At 43.1% G+C, this 14,931-nt stretch overlaps 1 protein-coding gene across 2 annotated transcripts in view; it reads left to right on the forward strand.

Moving 5' to 3' along the window:
- Positions 1–14,931, forward strand: part of dph6 (diphthamine biosynthesis 6) — a 60,666-nt gene that overhangs the window by 18,799 nt on the left and 26,936 nt on the right. Inside the window, exons 6-12 of one of the 2 annotated variants that reach the window (XM_084380505.1) lie at positions 5,761–5,822; positions 6,725–6,819; positions 6,906–6,999; positions 8,862–9,012; positions 9,420–9,545; positions 11,098–11,227; positions 11,307–11,481. In XM_084380505.1, the coding sequence (XP_084236631.1) occupies positions 5,761–5,822; positions 6,725–6,819; positions 6,906–6,999; positions 8,862–9,012; positions 9,420–9,545; positions 11,098–11,227; positions 11,307–11,481 (833 nt within the window). Of the gene's footprint in view, positions 1–5,760; positions 5,823–6,724; positions 6,820–6,905; positions 7,000–8,861; positions 9,013–9,419; positions 9,546–11,097; positions 11,228–11,306; positions 11,482–14,931 lie in introns of those variants that run through there. The other variant, XM_084380506.1, reaches the window with a different exon arrangement.

Below are 14,931 nucleotides of genomic sequence, written 5' to 3' on the forward strand. Positions count from 1 at the left end.
AGCTACCGCCGCCAAGATTTCTTCTCTAAACACAACGTCGTCTAAAAGCAAATTCTGAACATTTTTTGGAAGATTATAATTAGAAAGGAAAATCACCCCGGGTGCCTTTTTGAGTGTGTAGCTTGGCCTCCCACTGGAGGTGTTTGTGTGAGTATGTGTGCATGTGTGTTTTGGCTACAGGTAAAAAGGAAAGATCTTATCAGCCCTGACTCCTCACCTGTCCCGAGGCGGTGGTAATTAGAAAGGAGAGAATTGAATAGGGGTGCAAGCGCCCGAGGCATTTTAGGCAGTACTCATATAATTGCAGCTTTGGTGGGAGCAGGTCTGAGCAGTGAGGTGTGCTGTTTAGGGGAGATTGGGTGACAGAAGGGCGTACCTGGTGGCCTTTGGTGTTTGCGTGCGTGTTTGCGTATGTGTGTGTGTGTGTGTGTGTCAGTGAGCGAGAGATTTGGAGGGATTTACTCGCGCAGACCCATGAGGAGAAAAAAACAACTCTCTCAGGGCAAAGGTTAAGTCTGCATCAGAACTGACAGCCAAAACGGCTTATGATACTCTGTGGTAGTATGAAATGGGTTTCGGTGGGCTCTGAATAGTGAGAAGTCATTCAAGATTAATATTCCTTCATTAGGCACTCAGAAAGACAGGTGGAAATTAGCAGTGAATAGATAAAGGAAGAAAAAAAAAGACTTTCTTTCTTAAGGGTGGATATATTCCTTGATGACAAATCCGTGTGGTGAAAAGACAGCTGTCCAAACGCAGGATGATCCTCTAAGTGAATTCTCTGGAAGTGTTCATTTGCGTGCTGATGGCAGCCTTAAACCACAAAAGAGAGAAAGAGGATTTTAGTCTTTGAAGATGGCAAATTGCGTGTAGCGAAGTAAGTTCAACTATCCGAGTCTGAGCCGATGAATGTCACAAAATGCTTCTAATTAGCAAAAAGGGGGAAAAGGGAAATGCACATTTTTGTTGGGAAACTGTCTCTTTATAATGCAATATCGCTTGAGCTAACCGCGGTAATTGGCAATTCCAAAAAGCTAGTATTAAATATTCATGTAATTAGTTAATTGATTGATTAGTGCAGGTGTGTATGAGGGCACAGGTTCAGCAGTTAATTGGTCCTCAGCTCCAGAGATAATTGGCATGTGTGAAATCAAGGTCTGTACGCCGGAAAACCTTTTATCACTGCATGATCTTTTACCCTTCACACGAACAGGGCCTTTGTGCTTTGAGACTAGGAATTTATGTCACAAATTTGCTTTCACTGATCCCCTCACCCACTTAAGGACATTGGATATCATTTAATATATACTTAAAGAGCAATTAATGTTCAGAGACATTAAAGAAAATGCACTGAAAGTCTTCCTGCCTTGTTGAAGGCAATGATTTGGCAGCCTAATTGGCGTTCTTTCTGCTCTAAAGAAACATAATACAACCTGTTTTTTCAATTGCGACCATATACCCTATAAAGGAACGTTTGAGCTATAGTTCCAAGGCATGTAGATATGACAAACAACAGGCGGAAGATGTTTTTTTTATTTTTTATTTTGTCCAGTTTACACTCCAGTATGTATTTTGGGGGAAGTTTGTGACTTTGTTAGATGGCGTGGGGGGACAGAGGGTCAGAGGATGACATGGTCAGAGAATGACATGCAACAAGATTGTTATTACATGCTCAGCACCTTAAACCCCTCATTGCTGTTCCTCTTTGCTTTTTTAAAAGAAATTGATCACCTCCAGATCATTTAAAAATTTCCACCTCACAACCAGACCTGTCACAATAATTACATTATTGATTTATCGTACATATCTTATTGACGTGTCGATACATGCGCGTGACCTTGATCGTTTTTGCCGGCTATATTAAATCTAATATTTGTTTATTGTCCAACAGAAGTAGTTTTCATGACGGGCCTACTCACAGCAAGAATATGTACATGAAACAATAACTCATGACGTTCAGCACCTCGACAACTGTTTTACCTGCCTGACCTGTTAGACACTGACTGTGACCGTAACTGTGACAGTTAAATCAAATTGACATTCTTGAGCAGTTAGTGTAGGGGTCAGAGTTCAGCTGAAGCAGTCGTAAACAGTTTAGGTATGATGGGCAGAAGTGTTTCTCTTTTTTAAAATCTCCTGCCACACGTTGGACATACATGTGAAGTCCCTAAAACAAACAATCTATTAATTTGCACAGGTTTTTTTCCCCAGTCATGTACTGCATGATTGTAAGTCCTCCCGGTTACTCCTTTTTTGATTTGTTGGACTGAAAAGATTTCATCTTGATGTGATTGCTACACAACTCATGCTGCCTATTATTCTGTTCACAGACGCTGAATTTCAGATAAGAGCCTGACAAATTTCACATATAACCTTAATCTTATCATCCTTTGTACGGTGCCGCCTCCCTCCCCTCTTCTACTCCGTTCTGTATTCCTCTCTCTCTCTCTTTCTCTCTCTCTTGCGAAGATATGGTGATAGTGAACAGCTATTGTTTCGGCGGGGGTCTTTGAGAGTGTTGTTTAAAGGCTGATGCAGCTCACCTACCTGGGAGGAGATGCTCATTTCATCCATTTAAAGGCTAAAATGTTACACATCATGAATCCAATTTTCTCTGCCTTTTCTCTCTGAAGGCAGGGATTAAAGCCGAGCTGTCAGCTGGCACGCCAGATCTTAAGACAACCCGCGGATGTCTGCGATACTGCGCTCAGCTCAGCTCAGCTCAGCTCAGACAGTATCTCGAATCTCCCAGCTTTTAATTTAGCATTAGGCTCAGTAAGCAAAATCACAAGCGGTTTCAATTAAATAGGTAACGCACTGCTGTGGGTTTAAATTAATCAACTTCTTCGAGGTAGGAAAAGGCCAATCATGACCGTTAAAAAGAATTAGTGCAAAGGTGTGCTCTGGAAATAATTGCCATTGACTTTTATAAGGTTGGAAGTGAGAGCGGCATTGTCTGTAGAGTTCAGAAGGAGAATATGTTATTTATCTTTTTCTTTTGGTCCAAGACTTGAAAAAGTGAATTTTTCAAGCAGAATCAAAGGCTTTTCCAGATTTCACTTGTTATTGTGAGGTTTCTGCTATATGGTTGACTTGTATTGAGTCTTATAATGTTCCGCACAAAGTTTTAAACATCTGTTTTTTTTCATATTTCAATATAGAAACCAAGTTTAATGTCCCACTGGCTCTCACTTTCCTGGTAAAATTTTTGTTCTTGGCTAATTTCAGCCTACTAAATGTCAACAAGGTTTTTAAAAAATGCTCTCCCTCATTACCGAACTCCCCGGTTTTTAAAGTTCACTGAATTTAATTGGAGTTTTATAGGATAATACGAGGTAAAAAGCCCTTTTACAGGAGGGCCATACCTCTCAGTCTCTCTTAAGGAAGGTCCTCTCTCTCCAAAGTGCGCTCTTGCTGTCTCTGGCGGCAGACTAATGGCAGCTTCTAGTGAGCTTATTTGGGTTTAATGTGGCATAATGAGGTTAGGTAATTGGGTTTAGGTCAAGTTGTAAAACAGGTTCAGAGGAGACAGAGATGTGAAGATCATGTAAATGAGTGGCGTCAGATCGCTGAAGGCTCGCACTGGTGGCCACTCGAAAGACTTCTCAAAGAGCATGTGTTGCACAAAGACGAGCTCGCTCCACCTATCCTTCGTTTCCAAATGGTTTCGGTAACCTTAAGTCAGTCAGGAACATCAATTAAGAAAACACTCATACAAGTGCTAAGTGGTCTTGCGAGAAATTCCTCCACGTTAATGCCATCTTCGTATCATTTTATCACTCACTCCTGTCTCACCAGATTTCCATCGTCCTCGTCCCTCCTTGTAAATATCAAGTCATGTATCATATATTATTTAAGAGCAGGGAAGTTAATGAACATATTAAAAAACGTGGCATCCCCTCAGCAATTTGGAGCCAATTATTAAAATTTGTTAAAAGGCATGACTAATTAAAGAGGATATTTAAATGGGATTGAATTTTAATGCTTTTTTTCTCCCTCCTTATTACCTTTGTGGCAGGGTTAAGATGAGAGGATGTTGAGATTAGATATTCTCACACTAATTAAGACCACAGATCCCCTGGGAAGAGAATAAGGGCCTGCTCATTCTCTCCCTCCACACTCTCCTCCCTCCCTCCCTCCCTCCCTCCCTCGCTCACTCCGCTGTGGCCCCTCAGTCTCTCCCCCGTAGTGCTGGACCACCGGGGCCCTGGAGGAGAGAGACACAGCTGGGATTAAGATGAACCCGGGATGGGATGCGATGTCCCGCCGCCACGTCCTCTCCACTCTCCTCCTGCCTCCCATCCATCGCTCCCCATGGGGCCTTGCTGATGACACGTTAACCTTTGAGGTTGTCAGGCCATGAGAGGAGAGAGATTCTCACATTACGATTAACTTTGTTCCTTTAATTAAACACATGAACGTGCCGATGAACAGGACCACGTGACACCTCGGAATAGAGGAGCTATATTGGATTTTGTAAGACATCATTAGGGTCAATTCAGCAAATTTGTCTTATCGCGATGGCATTATGGTCACAACTGCATGTCACTCCATAGAAGTCATCAGTAACTTGTTAATGATTATGTCAATCAATTAAAGATAGGAAAGGCGATTCTGGAGAAAGATAGTTGATTGTTGAATCTCATTTCCAGGTTGTCAAGTTCCAGTGCTTTGTGTTAGAAATTCGGGTCGAAAACCAACCCAAAAGATTGTAATTTGACGACCAGGGGAGGAGACTCAACAATCAGCTATCTTTCTCCAGGATTGCCTGAGAATGAGGCAACTCCAGTGACCCCTAAAGGGACAGTTCACCCCAAGATCAATCCATCCATCTAGATTGCCTTGTGTGCATATTTACCTTAGCGTCCTGTTATGTTTTAACTGTTCTATTCTTTGTAGTAATCACCTGGCCTTTTTGTTTTCTTTCTTTTCTCTGGAACAGCGAAGAATGAAGGAAAACCTAGTTGTTGTTGACAGTGTGAGATGGAGTTTGGTGTCATCAGCGACAGATAAGATTGGGATTAAAACCCTTGGACACTGGTTAAGTGCACCCTTTTATTCCTGGTAATATGTACTGTACTTAATCCCTAAATTGGACTGAACACAGTGCTAATCTATGGGTGAAGCTATGGTCTTTGGATGTCTTATTAATAGGGCAGTAGTGTATGACAAAGGGCTGCTTTTCTACAAGTGCACTTGGTTGGTTGGTTTAACTTGTTTGTGTCTGGGGAGTGAGCGGCAGTGAGCTTGTATTTTAGGAGCGTGGCACCACCGGGTATTCATACAAAAGCTCTCCTCCAACCTCCTCTCCCCTCCTTCTTTTCTCTCCCATGCCTCTGAGTCACTTCCATGCACCATTTCAGGGGAAGGGGAGGGAAAAGGCAAATAAACAAGATCTCTTTCCAGAGTTTATATTCTCAAAGGGAACTCGACGAGGGGGCGGCGGGGTGATGGGGGCGTGGGGGGTCTGCGGCCAGCAATTGAAAACTGTTGCCCTTACCCGGAGAGATCTGTGTACACTACTTGCAAAGTCAAACAAATAGATCCAGGGTGCAGGTTTACGTGTGTGTTTGTGCGACTGCCCGTAAACCTCCCTGCCTGTCATCTTCAATCACTGTTCTCTGTTCCTGATCAGAACCCTCTCTCTCTCTCTCTCCCTCTCTTTCCATACGTGTGCCTGTGTGTGTATTTCTGCGTTTGTGTATCGCTGTGTGTATGTTTCGCATGTTGCCGTGCTGCGTTTTCCCACGTGGGTGCCAGGCCTGGATCCAGAGAAGCACTTGGGAAAACCTCTGGCTGACATGGAGCCCTATCTGAAACAGGTCACAGACTGGCGGATACTCTGCCTCCCCGTTTACTCTCTACACTGCAGTACTTCCATGTATAAGTACATGAACACCATTTCACAGTCAGGTTACCTGATGCTCACGTACAAAGTCATTTAAAGTTTGAAATATCTAAAGTCATAGTCCATCACATTCTTGTACAATCGCTGCTTTTTATCACACTGTTTTTCACATATCACATTTTTGGGGGTATTTTTCATTTAAACTGGCAGAGGAGGCAAAAGTACACACATTCTTATGAAAATAAATAGAAGTACAGATAAGTAAGAAAGTACAGGCTCTGAAATGTACTTAGAGTATAAAAGTAAAAAGTATCCCTCTGAAGGACATTTCTACCGTCAATTTCTGCGCAAAGCTAACTGAACCTCACGTCATACAAATATACATTCCCAGGACGTGAAATGCCAACATTTTGGGATGGTAAAGCATCCCGAGCTCAACAAAGAAATGAGAAAAGAAGAAAATCCAGGCAGAGGGCTGCAGGGTCTCTGTGGATAGAAGAGACACACAAACGCCTTTTCTCCCTTTTTGTTTTGAAAATGTAAGGAGTAGAAGGTACAGATATTTGTGTTCAAATGTAGAGTAAAAGTAAGAAGTTAGAAAAATAAATAAAAGTACAGATACCTGAAAAACCTACTCAAGTACAGTTGCAAAGTATCTGTACTTCGTTTCTTCCCACCTCACCCCAACTGGTGTCAAAAATCAGATAGTTTTAAACTGAACATGAAGACACTAGTAATGAAAGACTTGTATTATTTGTAATGGCAATCTATTGTGTTTCTAGACTTTACATTTACATTTTAGTTGAAATTATGGACATTGAGTGGTCAGTTACAGCGACAAGTATTTTAATAAGGTGTTTTGTTTTCACTGATCAGCTCTCCCAGAAGTATGGAGTTCATATTTGCGGAGAAGGAGGTGAATATGAAACCTTCACTCTTGACTGCCCCCTCTTCAAAAGGAAGATGGTTATGTGAGTAAAGCAAAATAAACTTGCAAGAATTTGTCCTTACTTCTTCTGTATGTGACCGTTTTTTGTGTGTGTGTGTGTGTTTTCAGTGATGCAGCGGAGACAGTGATCCACTCAGCCGATGCCTTCGCTCCAGTCGGCTACCTGCGCTTCACCGGGATGCACACCGAGAGCAAAGACAGTGTGAGTCGAACTTCTGAAGGAATCCATGAGTGTAACTTGTTTTACAAATAAGATCAGCGCCGTTCGATGCTGAATCAATCATCTCACAACAAAAGTTTGAGCGCTGCGGGGTCGAGATACTTTAAAAGCACTCTGAGGGCAAAACAAATGCAAGAACAAAACCTTTTGGTGTCTGATAACTTTGTCGAGCAGAAGAGAAACACAGCACTGCGGGGCAGAGTTCAGATCGACCTCCAGAGGGCCTCCCTCTCTCTCGCACTCTCTCGCTCTCGGTCTCTCCCTTCATCCCTCGCTCTCTCTCCTCTAGCCCCACATGGCCTACTTTGACGTCTGCAATATTCACTGCAGCCCGAAACTAGGCCCAGCTTAATAAACATGTCTGCTCACATTAAGGCGCTTTGCATTCAGGTAGCTGGCTAAGCGGACACAGGCGGGGGTTGCGGGGAGGCAGTAGGAATTGGCTTTTGGTATATTAGAAAGAGCTGAATTGGGCTTTGCAGACAAGAAGGGTGACACTTTGAAAAACACTTCACTTCCCCTGCAAGAACAGACAACTTTATAATTCTTAGTTCATTGTGAAAAAAACCTGCAATAGAGACGCTGACCTCATTTTATGGGTGCTTTTAATTACTCTGGTTCAAATTGTCGGCTTTAATAAGACACCTACCGGCTGATGAGCGTTCCTGGCGACAGGAAGTGCTGCTTGCATGCCGTTATATTTGTTGCAGCGGGGGTCACACCGAGGGATGCTACTCGCCTGTAGCTCGACATGTCTCCGGGGTAAAGCATGTGTGTTTCACACAATAATGTGTACATTTGATGTAGTTTGCGTGCAGGAAAGTGTGTGTTTGTAGCCGTGTGTGCATCTGCATGTGTGATGGGGGCTGGGACTGTTATGGACAGAAAACATACCCCCATCCCACAACCTCCTTGACCCTGCAGCCTCACTCCCTACAGCTATATATTTTTTCACTCCCGCTGCTTCCAACCCCCATCACACAAACACACACACACACACGCGCTCCTACAGCCCCTGTAGCCCCCCCTAGGTTGCTGGGGGAAGAGCAGGGAGATCCAGGGCCTGCGAGGGGAGAGGAGGGGAGGAGGGGGGGGGGCAACCAGGGGAGAACCTGCCCTGGTTCAGCCTTCTGAAGCTCTTCTCGTCAGGGTGACAGATCTGCGGTGACACCAGCACTAGAGGAAACTGCACCGAGCTCAGGGGGTGGGGATGGACCACCATCATTTGCCCTCCGTTAATGCTAGTCAAGCTATTTTTCATGCTGGCCAGGAGAGAGGGGCTGAAGTATAATTAATTTGATTATCATATGGCCTAATGCGGTTGACAGCAGATGAGGGGGGTGACTGAGTGTGAGGGGGGGGGCGTTGAGGAAATATGAAATATGTATTCAAATGTGTGATGCCCCAGCAGGATTTGGCAGGTAATATGTATGCCTTAGAGAATGGTAATGATTTGTTATTTAAAGAAGTAGCGAAGAGAGTAGAGAGGCAAAGTATAAGTAAACAGAAGGAAAAAAACTGAAATCCAAAACATGTCTCACCCATCCAGGCATGAGTTTTGACTGACAGCCAGCATGATTGAATCTACAGTATCAGAAAACACCACTCCCTACTCGCCTGAGCCGCGAATATGTTAGCATGTTGTTTCATATTCATTCACCTTGAAGTTATGTGTGTCTGGGCCGTTGTCATAAAAAGAATGACACACACACACACGCAGCCCGCTTAGTGGGGTATTTGAAAAGGCCGGCTAATTATACAGCATTTTGTCTGTCTTTGCAAAAGGCTCCGCGCTCTTTGGTGGGCGTTTGGCCTGATGTATTCCCTGTGGTGCTTTATTGCAGGATGTGGTGGCGAGAGCTTTGCCCCATGGTAGTTGTCCTTGCCAGAGCGCCATTGACAAGATGACTGAGGAGGTGGAATATGCTGATCAAGCTGAAGACAACCAGCAAGAATTTACATCAAATTGTGACCTTAGTTGTCAGCGGGGCCACGGTGAGATTCATTTATGGTGAAACATGCACGTGCAGACATGCATGCTCGAGTGTGCGCGTCAGATGATATCTGTGTGTTGTGTGTGGTCCCTGAATCTGTGTCATGCGGCCAGCATCATGATGCTAGTGTTCTTTGAGTGATTGTTTGACAAGAGCTGTCATTTCCGCCGCGTGTTTGTGACAGCCTCTGAATTCATTTCTTCTTTGACATAAACCACCTATGCATGAATTGCTCTTCATACATATTCCCTGGTTGTAAATGAAGAAATAAACAGCCTATTTTCTACGTTCTAAAAGTGTTGATCAAGCGTTGGACCAACCGTTTGTACTACTGGCTGCACAACGTACTTGTTGAAATCCAAACCTGCTAAACCTCCCCTTTTCATGTTGCTGTATCTCTTCCTGCAGATCTCCCTCCATCCTGCTCACCAAGGAGCTCCAGAGGCTATCAGTGGATCTCTGGCATCAACGGCCTTCAGAGCCAAGAACCAGGGATCCAGGGCCAGACACAGGCAGCTTTCACACTGCTGCAAAGTAATACTTGAAGATTCTTTCAGATTCTTTTTTTTTTTTTTCCCCCTCTTTGAAAAAGCAAAAGGCACACAAACGACATTCACAAGTAAACCAATCTTTAATAAGTCATGTTTTCTCCGATCAAATACAGATTACATCTTTGATATGATCAAGGGGAAGATGATACAGAATTCCTTTGTCCAGGGGTGATTGAAGGAGCTCAGTAAAAAAAGATTCTGCAGGGCTTACTGTACCTCCTACTGAAGAGCCAAAAAATTAAATGGAGAGAAGCATACGGGGGAAAACTTCTCTGTCCCTTGGGTGTCTTTCTTTCTCCTCGCTGTGTTTGCTAAAGACACACGAGGAGGTGTGGCAGAGCTTGAGAAGTCGTTTCTTATTCAAAGGTGCTTGTCAACCCAGCAGGCAAAACCCCGCGTGTCAAAAACGCCGTCCGTCACGAGAATGCTATAGCGAGTTGGCCACCGTACAAGGACAAGCACTTCAAATTAACCAAGCCTCTTTTATTTAAAACACACACACTCAGACAGTGCAGTCATGTTGGGTGGGTTATCGTTTTTGCCCTGCAGAAGTTTAAAAGTGCACGCTTTTACAGTGCATCTGAGTCTCTTTTTTTCCTCTCTTTCTCTTTTTTGATGGAGAAAGAGGAGCGAAAGATGAAAAGCATATTTAATGTTTATCGTGGTGCTCGGCTGAACAGCCTTCACAGTGCAGAGACAATATTAAACAAGTTAATATTTAATGAACAACCTCTTTGTATGAGGGCGAAGTAGTCTGAGACGCTCGTGTTGGCAAAGGAAAAACAAACTTGAAGCTCTTTCAAATGATTGTAGGGAGAAAGGCTTTTGCTTTGAGCCCCCGTGCCTGCGTTTGCATCTAAAGCCTACGATGTGCACACATACTGTGTTAGACCGCACTTTATAGAAGGGGACAAACACCATTACCACTTTAAAGCAGTTTCAACGGATTTCAATGTCAGAAAAAAAACAACTTCTGAACTATCACCTCTTAACTACGATGGCATTCAAATGACTGAACTGTTGGAACAAACTGAATATGTGGCAGGTATAGCACCGACACTCCTACACAAGCAATGCCTGTACACCGACTTAGACTCCATGAGTATTTGTTTACTGGCAACCTTGCTTGTTGCAGTGGTAGAGGATACAACTCATAATTACTTCAAAATATGAGGAAACCAAACAAGAGAAACATACGCAGAACCAGAAGAGGTTTATAGAGGTAAACCAAAAACACGAGTCTCCAAGAACCAAAACTAGTGCTCGGGCCAAATGGGGCACTTCCTTTGGTCACAAGCCTGCAATTTTTCTTGTGTAAACACGGATTTGGATTTCATTTGGGATATATTGAATTTTTTTGTTTGGGCTATACTGCCCGTATTATTACATGCGGTACATAACAGCATTTACTGAGCATGCTTCAGTTAGCTTAGCCAAGATGGGATCAGGCTGTGGTCGGTTAAATGATGTTACTATGATTTAAATATGATGCTACACTAAATTGATCTACCTTATGATGTGTTTCCTGTGTCCAGGTGAGTTGGACAGCAGAGGCTGGAAAATGAAGGACATTATCCTGGTCCACCTGTATGTGAGGTGCATGGAAGACTTTGCTCTACTCAACGCAGTCTACAAGAAACACTTTGGCATGAACCCTCCAGCCAGGTAAAAACAGCAAAGCATTTAGCATTTATTTTTAATTTGACTTATTACTGTAGCATTCATCCCCCTCTTTTCCTTGTAGGGTGTGTGTCCAGGCTCCTCTACCTGCAGGTCAGCTGCTGCAGATGGACTGCCTGCTCCATGACTGGAGCGAGCCCCTTGAGGAAGGCTGCTTCCACCAGAGGGAAGCCCTGCATGTCCAGAGCCTGTCCCACTGGGCCCCAGCCAACATCGGGCCCTACAGCCAGGCACTCAGGGTAAGGCTCCAAGGCCCACAACAGGGAGAAAGTGGAGTTTTTAAAGGAGAAGTTCACCCAAAAATGAAAATTCAGTAATTATTAACTCACCCCCATGATGATGGAGAGTCGGGTGAAGTTTTGTTGTCCACAAAACATTTCTGGAGCTTCACAGCAAAACAGCATTGCAGCATTCTCCTAATTAGTGAAGTAGCTGGGGACTTGTTTTAAAAAGTAAAACAAGAACAACAACAAAAAACTCCATAAAGCTTGTCGGATTGATTGATTTGAAAAGACATCATTTAATCCCTTGATGTGCGGTCGAGCTTGTGCATCCACTTAGGACGCTTTTAGCCTGGCTTCGCAACCATTTTATGCTTTTTTGTTTGTTTGTTTTAACACAATTCTCCATCTGTTTCAGTTGTTGCAATGCTGGTTTGCTGTGAAGCTCTAGAAATGTTTGTCGACTATGAAACTTCCCACCTTTCCATCGGCAAGGGGAAGAGTGGATAATGATTAAATTTGAATTTTTGGGTGAACTTATCCTTTGAGAGTGTTGACAGTTTATTTTTTGGTGTAAACTAATCAATTATTCATTGATAATGAGTTTTTAACATTACAATCTTGTCAACGGATTACATTTTTTCTCTTGATCATTTTCTGTTTGTTTCAATCTTGTTCTTCACATTACTTGTTTGGCTACTGATTGCAGTTAATCCCTTAAACCCTGCCTGAGAGCCCGTGCCAAAACAAGGAACATTATTTTCTTACGTGTCATTGTTTGCAAAGCAATTCATAGTATCACTTGAGGGTGGTTAGTAATGGATTAATGGTGGCACACCAAGGATTCATTTGGTGAATGATGAATCACGCCTGTGATTCTTGTGATGCTTTATTGTGCTTGACTCTTACAAAGCAATTGAAGTGTCCCAGATTACGTGATTTGCTTTGGGTTTGCTGTGTCGTCTCTGTTTATGTGTAGGTGAATGCGTGCAGATGATTGTGATTGTTGCTTTGTGTGATAGTTTGTTCTCATTACTACTTTTATGCATAGATGTAAATATGTATGCCTTTTATAGCGGACACTGTGTATCCATTTTTGCACTTGTTTGTAAAGCTACGAATTGAACTTCTTTCATATTGTTTCAAAACCCAGAAAGAATGCTGAATTCAAAGGCAGAGCAGAGGAAGTGTGGGCCGCGGTTGCACGGTTGGCTTGGCGTTTTGTTTACCCAGTGTGTATTATATGGGATTACACTTGTCAAGGTACTGTCAACAAGGATAGTGTCCATCTCCTCCACACTGTCCTTGATCCTGCAGCCAAATCCGTCTATGAGTGAGAACATGTGTGGATTAGCCATTCGTTCAGAGCTTGACGGCATATCTCAGCAGTGTGTCACTGAAGCTCAGAGGATCTTGTGCAGTTTGGATTCCTGGGATGTAACCTACAGAGTCAGGTTTGCTTTTAACATGCCAGCAGTGTTTGATTTCCTCAATGGGGTCTCATTGAGACATGAAATTGAAGTCAGCTGTGGGCATGTACTGTTGCCTCTGGAAAACCGTCTAATCTCTCATTCCTCTAATGATCATTCATATCCAAAGCAATTTGAGAAAACAATGAGAGGAGTTTGCTCGCTCAGAGCGGTGCACGCCGCTTCATACGACCCCTGCGTCGCCTCTCAGTGTGTCTGCTCCTCCTCCACGCTACAGTGACTTAATTTGATCAAAAATGTATTAACAACTCTTCAGTACAGCTAAAGATTTTTACATATTGATACAATTACCCCCTCGCTGTGAGCACGCATGCATTGCCACCCCTCCTCTCACCAGTACCACGTTGACTCCATCTTAATGACAATTTTGCTTGGTGACTCGCCGTGTGACACCATGGCGACCGGCTCTGGTTACAACAGAGACAGAAAAAGCTTCTGTGTGAGACCAAATAACCTGGAGCCCTCCACACTCACTGTGGAAAATAATTAGTAATTAAAAGAAGAATCCATCTACACAAGGGGGTTGGGAGGGGGGTTGAACTTGAAATAATTAAAGGACGGATGTGTGATCTTAAAGCAGCGATATGCAAGAATTGGCAATTTCTTTTTTGGTGACACGGCATCCCTACAGTTTTGGGTCACAATTCATTGCGATTATGACAGGAGTCAGCGTTTTTAATGGGAATGGTAAATATTGCATTTGATGTTCACTGAAACAAATATTAAACCACAAAGCTTAATTACCACAGAGATTGATTACCTCCGCCAAGGTTGCTACGTTTTCACCTGTGTCCGTTGGTTGGTTGGTTTGTCAGCAGGATTACACAAAAACTACTGAACGGATTTCCACAATACTTGGATGGAAGATGGGTTTTGGCCCAGAATAGAAACTTTTAATTGTGGATTCAAATAAAGAGACTAGAAATGTTTTCCCACCTTCTTAAACATTATGAGATAAGGTGTTTCGCCATTTACTTTCATTTTAATTTCTCAGAGAATAATGCATGGATCTTGATGAATTAAATCAGCCATGCTTAGGTGGCTGGTATCTGTGACTGAGTACAATATGGTGCGGATCCTTGATCTGGTACACTTTGTTTAGTTCTTTAAGGGGGCAATGAGTTACGACTTAATGGAGGAAATACATAGCAAATGACTGTAGCCTTTGATAAATGACTCTGGTTTATATTCTTGTTTGCAAAGCGTAATAATGCTAACTGTGTGAATGCGCTGTAGTCAAATACAACTGTAAACTGACCAACGTCCATCTCTATCGGGACCAGCGTCTCCTTTTGTCAAGTGTCCATTTGTTTGAGAGACAGCACATGGCTACTGACAGAACATGCCACTGTGGCCCTGCAGGATTTGACTGCAGTCGGCCTCCTACGCGAAAGGGTGGTACTGGTGGAGGTAGAGACGGACGGCATCGGGGATTGGCATGTGATGGATGCTGGACCTTCAAACTCCATCCATCTCTTCATCTATCTGCCTGGCTTGTCATGTCTCTCAGCTTCAGCTCTCGGGAGCGGCATGCTGACTGAATGTCGGCTCGGCCTGGCGAGCTGACAGATTCAGATCCGACTTGATTTAAAGAATTAGTTAACCTTTATGATGTCAAAGCTGGGGGCCTCTTGGTTTATTGTATGTTAATGTATGATAAGCCGGTAGTTTAGGTAAAAGCCGCTAGCTATAAAGACAAAAACAGTGATTTAATTTATGCTTTGTTTGTTCCCTACCTGATTGACACTTTGTTGAGGTTACATTCAACATAATATGTATTACTCGCAGTGTAATGTATCATTTATGAGTGCAGTGGTATCAAAGTTCTTGCCACTAATTGTTTTGTTTTGCTGTTTGCTTGTTTTTTATCAGCGATCTGATGCAAATTTCTGTCATTTATTTCAGACACAATTTGCATAATCTAATTAAGATATGAGACATTTCACCCTTTTATTACATCAATCAATTCAATAAAAAC

Source organism: Pagrus pagrus (assembly GCF_965226575.1).
Source record: "Pagrus pagrus genome assembly, chromosome: 18".
NCBI classification, from domain to species: domain Eukaryota; kingdom Metazoa; phylum Chordata; class Actinopteri; order Spariformes; family Sparidae; genus Pagrus; species Pagrus pagrus.